Raw genomic sequence first — 6,558 nt, 5'->3', positions numbered from 1 at the left:
TAAAGTTCTCCGGTAGAACGTAAAGTTCTCCTGTGTTACGAATTTGCTCAATTGGCATCAAACCACGAGTTTACAGAAAAGAGAAAATGGAAGGTTTGAGTACAGCAACTTCTTCCTTCCCACCCACTAAAATTAGCCCTGACTTACTAGAAATGGAAAGAATTTCCTTAATCACAGAAGAACCAGGAAAGAGCCAGTATAATAATAACAGAATAACAAACATGCAAATAAATACTTAGTTTACTGAAAAGAAAGTGTAGACCTGTTATTTGCAACATTCTGTATATGTAATGGAAACACAACTGCATCATTTTTTGACTTTAACTTTGACATACCGAAAGCGTTAAAATATTATATTATCATTACATGTAACTTTTTATAATAAGTATGATTAGTAATATGAAATGAGGTTAAGTTATAGCGTAAAAATGTCACATTATACTGCCAATGAATACAGTATAATTATAGCGTAAAAATTTCACATTTTTATAATAAGTATGATTAATAATATGAAATGCCGGTTAAATTATAACATTTTATATTTATATCTTGGGAAAATTAATTTTTTCATGCCGATTAATTGGTTGGATATTTTCGAAGTGAACAAACGCAAAGTTAGTGGTTGATTGGTAGGGGAAAAAAAGAAGAAGAGGAGGAAAATAAGGAAAGGAATGATTGAAACAAAGTGAGTTATTTTATTTTCCTCCCCCATCCTTGCTTTAATGTCTAATTGATCAACCTAGCTAGGAAGAAACAAGAAAGAAGGGAAGTGAAAGATGAAAGACTTTATGATTTTTTTCCTTCGGATAAGTTAAAGAAGGAGAATATTTAAAAAGAAAGAGAAGATGATTTACTAAAAGAAAAAGGTACAAGAATAATTTGAACTCTTAAGTCTTAGGATAAGTAGAGGCAGCCTTGATTCATCTACGTTCTCCTCGAAAAAGGAAAAAACTCTAAATTTCATTAAATTAATTAGAGCTGGGCCCAGCCTAATATCTTCTCTAATTTCCAAGAACCTCTCCCATCATTCATCCAGCAACATGAACTGTACTTACGATCAAACTATATTTACCCAGAGAAAACAAATCCAAAAAACAATTACCTTTAAGTAAATTCAAACAAAAACGATTAAACATAAAAGCTTTTGTTAAGTTTAGGTTAAAAAATCTAATGATTATGTCTTTTAAACTTATGGTCTTCTGTTTTCAGATTGAATGATAACGCTTATCGCTTAAGATTAGTCAGTAATAAACAACATATAGACACATCTCAACTTCATAATATTTGCTGTCTACAACCCCCGACCAAAACACTAACCCAAAGATCAGCGTCCATCTCGTCCTCTCCCGTTCAACCCCTACCCCTACTCCCTCCATTCTAAATTATGTGTCACTTTTCGTTTTCGAAATTTAAGTTAATGTGAATTTTGACCAATATATTAAATTTTTTATTATATTGACATGAGATGAATGGCAACTTATAGTGCATTTCGTGTACTTTTTAAATATCTAAATTTTAATTAGAAAATATTGAGTTGATCTAACTAAATTTCGCTTAGAAGATTAGTCAAATTGACTCTCGAAAAAGAAAAAGTGATACTTACTTAGGACGGAGGGAGTAATAAGAACAAAAAAAGAGCATCAAAATACTCAACCACGCGCACACAACAAAGCTCAATATATATATAAAGAGAGAGAGAACCATGGTACTCCTATAAGAGTAGAGTACTGAAATATTTATGTACATAATTAAGCAATATGATTCGTGACCTCATCAAGATGATAAATACATTAGGCAAGTTACAAGATTTATTTCATCACGGGTACTGCAAAGAACAAATATTTGTCCTATGCATGATCAGTACGTAGGGTCTCTTTCCAGCGAGCTAAATGTGTATTGGCCTCAATTCTCTTTTCATTATTCTGGGCTTAGCTGTACGTACGTAACTTCCATATATGTTCTTTTTACTAATATAATACTTAGGTTCAGGACGAAAATAGATCAAGAATATTTCTCATAACCTGTACCTGTGATGAAAGGCACTTGATATAATCAGCAGTTTCATCTAACAAGTTGTAGAAATTCATTACTTCACCACCTGGTACAAGCTTTCTCAGCTCATTTGTACATCCAAATCCAGTCTCTTCTCTAGGGTTTTCTTCGTCTACTCTTTTCTTCACCAGGGTTCGGGTCAGACCTCGGTTTCGGATCTTCCAAAGCAAGGCCCGACTCCAAGCCCGCTTTGACCCGACCGCAGAGGCCATAGAAGCATAAGCAGCAAGTTTTACCCTATGATATTGTTTCACCCTATTTGAATTGGGTTTTTTCTGCTTATTCAGTTTTTTAAGAGCACGAAGAAACCGATAAGCAAATCTAGTTTTGATCGAACGTCGGCTTAAACGCAAGTATCTTCTTGGAGTAGTAGCCATAGGAGCAAAATTTAGGGTTTATTTGAAATGGGAATGATTGAAAAAAAAACAAAACGGTCTTTTAATTTGGTGAAGATAAAAAGATATGCTTGTGAAACAAAGGGGGCCTCCCTTCTTGTTGTTGTTTGATCACAAGGACAAAAGAAAGCTATCAGTTTTCTGACTTAATTCTGACACACAAAATCTACTTATAACAAAAGAGATATATATAGAAGCAGGTGCGGACCTAGAGCATTCAATACGGGTTCCTGAGAACCAGTAACTCTAGCGTAGACATTATATTTATATTAAGAAATTCATAAAATATTTATAAATATTTAACTGACCCACTTATTATTGTATATTAATTTGAAATTATGGTAAGAACCCATAAACTTCAAATCCTGGATCCGCTTATGTATAGAGGGTGGTGGGGTGAGAGAAGGTATTATCAAGAACGAACGTGTGTGAAGGGAATATGAAGGAAAAATTGAATGAGGGGATCAAAATGGGAGGTGAGAAGAAGATGCGGAAGGGGACGGGCTTTTTGAGAATCTATCTTTAATGTGTGTTTTGTATTTAAAAAGAGAATATACGTGTTGTATACTACTTTACCCGTTTTAATTTATATGATGTAGTTTGAATAAACGAATTTAATAAAAAAATAAACATTTTTAAAAATTGTAATATCAAATATGCTAATATGAGATACTTGTAGTTACAAAATTAAAGCATACTACTAAGGGTAAAATATAAACTTACATTATTTTTAAAAATATAAAAGTATATCCTCTTTTAAAACAAACTAAAAATGAATGATCAAGAGAATTACGTGGTGTTGTTTCAGAAAATAAAATATTGTATTCCCAAATTAAATGAAAGATGATAAGAGTTTTACATTCATGTTCTTCATTTTTTTTCTTCAACAGTCATTTATATTATGTGATCGAGGTCCTAACAAATATGTCACTAGACGTAGTATAACGGAGGGTATTCTAAATGGAATATAATAATTTTCAATTACAGAATTGTATTTATTTTTTAGTGTAAATCAAGAAAGAATAGGTGAGTAACATTTTCAAGAGAATAAGATTATAAGAAGAGGATGCTTTAGAGTTTGCGTTTTGGAGGAGGGTAGGGCGGAAGAAGTGAATTGAGTAGTTTTCGTTTTTATATATATATATATATATATATATATATATATATATATTAAGTTTAAAAAAAGTACTCCCTCCGGTCCACAATAGTAACTAATTTGTTTTTTTTATTTTGGTCCAAAACAAGTGTCCATTTATATAATCAAGAAGCTGAGGGTCTTTCGGAAACAAGCTCTCTACTCCTTCGGGGTAGGGGTAAGGTCTGCCTACACACAACCCTCCCCAGACCCCACTAGTGGGATTTTATTGGGTCGTCGTCGTTGTTATTGTTGTTGTTATATAATCAAAAAAAAAGTTAATTTATTTTTTCAAAATTACCCTTATGTAAGTATCCCTAAAAAAATCATTTAGTCCTCATATTTGAGAAGAGAAGTAAGTGCTACTATAACTATGGTGCATCATTTAATGAAGGATAGTTTAGTCACACTAACTATTTTAGTCTAGAATTTAATATTTCCTTAATGAATACGCCCAAAGTAAATTAATCACTTATTGTGGACCAAGGGAGTATAAGCATAAACTTTCAATTCATGAATCTGCCTATAGAAAAAGAAGGGTAGGTTTGGAGGTGAAAAGGTGATGAGTTTAGGTGGGGCTGGATAAGTGCCAACCACCATATGATGGCACATGCTTCCATTACCCACTTGGATGGTGGCCCTACCTATATAGGATTTTCTTCCAAGTTTCATTATTGCCCAAACTCCTATATATTTCCCACTGCAATTCTGCTCGACCATATTTTCAGATTTGTCTCCTTTTTGTCCTTAAAGGAATTCACCATATAAAAGCGCCAAAGGTGGCGGCAGCTGCTCCGGCAATGGTAGCAGTGTCGTTGACCGTGGCCGCAACATTATTAGCAACGGTCGAACGAATCTACTAACTTTTGCTTAGATGTTATATTTGTTTTAGAAAATTTATTAATTAATGTAAATATGAGGGTAAATTAGATATGCTAAAATTAATGAGTTTTCATATATAAAATTTGGAAACAGTTAAAAAATAGTATCATATAAAATGAAACAGAATAGGAGAAGAGTGTGCTATTTTTAATTAACCTAAAAGCATTCTTTAGCTTTGGAATTGATTGAATTTTGACAAAGATTAGTATTCGAGAATGCCAGTTGAAAATGGAGGAACAATTCTTGACTTTTGATCAGGAATTTGTGGAAATTTTAGAGATTAACATGTTACTAATCATTGTTTTAAGTAAACACATCATCAGTAAAAGAAACTTGAGCTCCAAATGACGGCAGAAATACGGCACTGTAGCAAAACATTACCAACAACATATTCAAGTGTACTTTAATTTGTCAAATGAGCTTTGGGGACTCACATATAATTTACACGCGATACATACAAGAACGAACAAGAGAAGTGCAGCTTTTGTTTTATCAGTAGGTTATAAATAGTGAAAATATAGCAGCGCGATATTTATGTCATGAAAAATTCAAAAACTATACTGTGGTAGTTGAAAATTTATCCTTCGCGTTATATATTCAGGTCTTGGGGGAAGGAGGAGTACGTAGAGATTGAGAATTTCAGTATTTGAGAGTAGAACACCAATAAATTTATCTTGAAAATGAAGTTTTATACAGTTAATAGTAGAACTATGGTATTTCCGAAAAATAGTTACTCACACCTAAAGTTTATATTAAAGAGAATAATTTAATTAATCTTAGCATCAATAAATTGAATTAAAATAAGCATTAAGTAAAAAATATATATACGAAAGAGATATATGTGGTAAGATGGATAAGATCAAAGGAAAATATACAAATCTAGAAAGGCATGCGTTATGTAAGTTAATTATCATCGAAGAAGTTGCTCTTACTGTTTATTGAACTAAAGTAACAGTGTCTAAAAACTGAATGTTAATGTGAAATAGAGTATTAAAATAAAAAACAATATAAATAGAGGGACAAATATTGTAATTTTCCACAAAAAAATGATGTTTATTGAAATTCTTTTATTTAATGGCGTTATCTATGAAATGATTAAACAAAAATGATCTTATCACCCAGCTTAAGCGAAAGGGACGTGAAAATGAAGCATTTATGATGTCTAAACCAAACAGATTGAAATTGAGGGGTCGTTAGTTGCTACCCCTTTTAATTTCTCACACCATTGATAGGGTTAAACAAAAAATAAATAAAGTTAAAAGATGAGAGATTCTCATCGTCAAAAGGGGTTAGACAAATTTAGCATGGGCAAATCAATATTGATTATATATTGATATGATGGAATTATTGAGATGATAATTGAGAGCTTGCATTGTTTTGTGCCCTCACATCCCTAGCTAGCTAGTTGAGATTTCCTTTCATAACCACTTAAGAATAGTGATTTTACATCTTTTCTTTCTCCTTGAAAGGTTTAGCTGACCTAATTAGAGAATTTGGAGGTTTCCTTATTGCCTACTTGATAAGTTAAGGCCTCATTAGCACTGCCTCTCTCTAATTTAAACTAGCAAAACTACAAACAAGCTACATCTTCTACAATTTTATAAAAACGTGATCATATAAGGAAGAGGTGGATCCAGGATTTTAAATTTATAGGCTTAGGACTCAGGTTCTAACTATTGAACACATTATCTTGTTGAGTTCTAGGTTCATAGTTCAATAATTTCAGCAATTTCGGTGAATTTTACTCATATATATCTAGGCTAAAAAATTATGGATTCAAATGAAGTCATATACAAGAACTAGGGGTAAAGCCATTTGTGGCCAAGGATAGACAATTGAACACCCGAAAAATTATACAGTATATAAGGTAAAATGTTACTCCCTCTGTTCCAGTTTATGTGAACCTATTTCCTTTTTGGTCCGTTCCAAAAAGAATGACCCCTTTCTAAATTTGGTAGCAATTTAGCTTAAACTTACAATTATACCCTTAGTGAGAAGCTTTTATGACCATACAAATACTCTGGGCTCCTTTTTGACTTGTTTGGGACCACAAATTTCAAAAGTCTTCATTTTTTCTTAAATTCCGTGCCCAGT

General features: G+C 32.3%; 1 protein-coding gene across 1 annotated transcript; it reads right to left on the bottom strand.

Moving 5' to 3' along the window:
- Positions 1–1,658: 1,658 nt before the first annotated feature.
- Positions 1,659–2,625, bottom strand: LOC109209897 (transcription factor IBH1-like). The gene has a single exon (XM_019373254.1). It carries the CDS (start codon positions 2,427–2,429, stop codon positions 1,986–1,988), a length of 444 nt encoding a protein of 147 aa, XP_019228799.1. The 5' UTR covers positions 2,430–2,625; the 3' UTR covers positions 1,659–1,985.
- Positions 2,626–6,558: the final 3,933 nt, after the last annotated feature.

The sequence above is a fragment of the Nicotiana attenuata genome, unplaced genomic scaffold (assembly GCF_001879085.1).
Source record: "Nicotiana attenuata strain UT unplaced genomic scaffold, NIATTr2, whole genome shotgun sequence".
Classification (NCBI taxonomy): domain Eukaryota; kingdom Viridiplantae; phylum Streptophyta; class Magnoliopsida; order Solanales; family Solanaceae; genus Nicotiana; species Nicotiana attenuata.
Note: the sequence above shows the minus strand (reverse complement) of the source record. Positions and strands in the feature narration are given on the sequence as shown.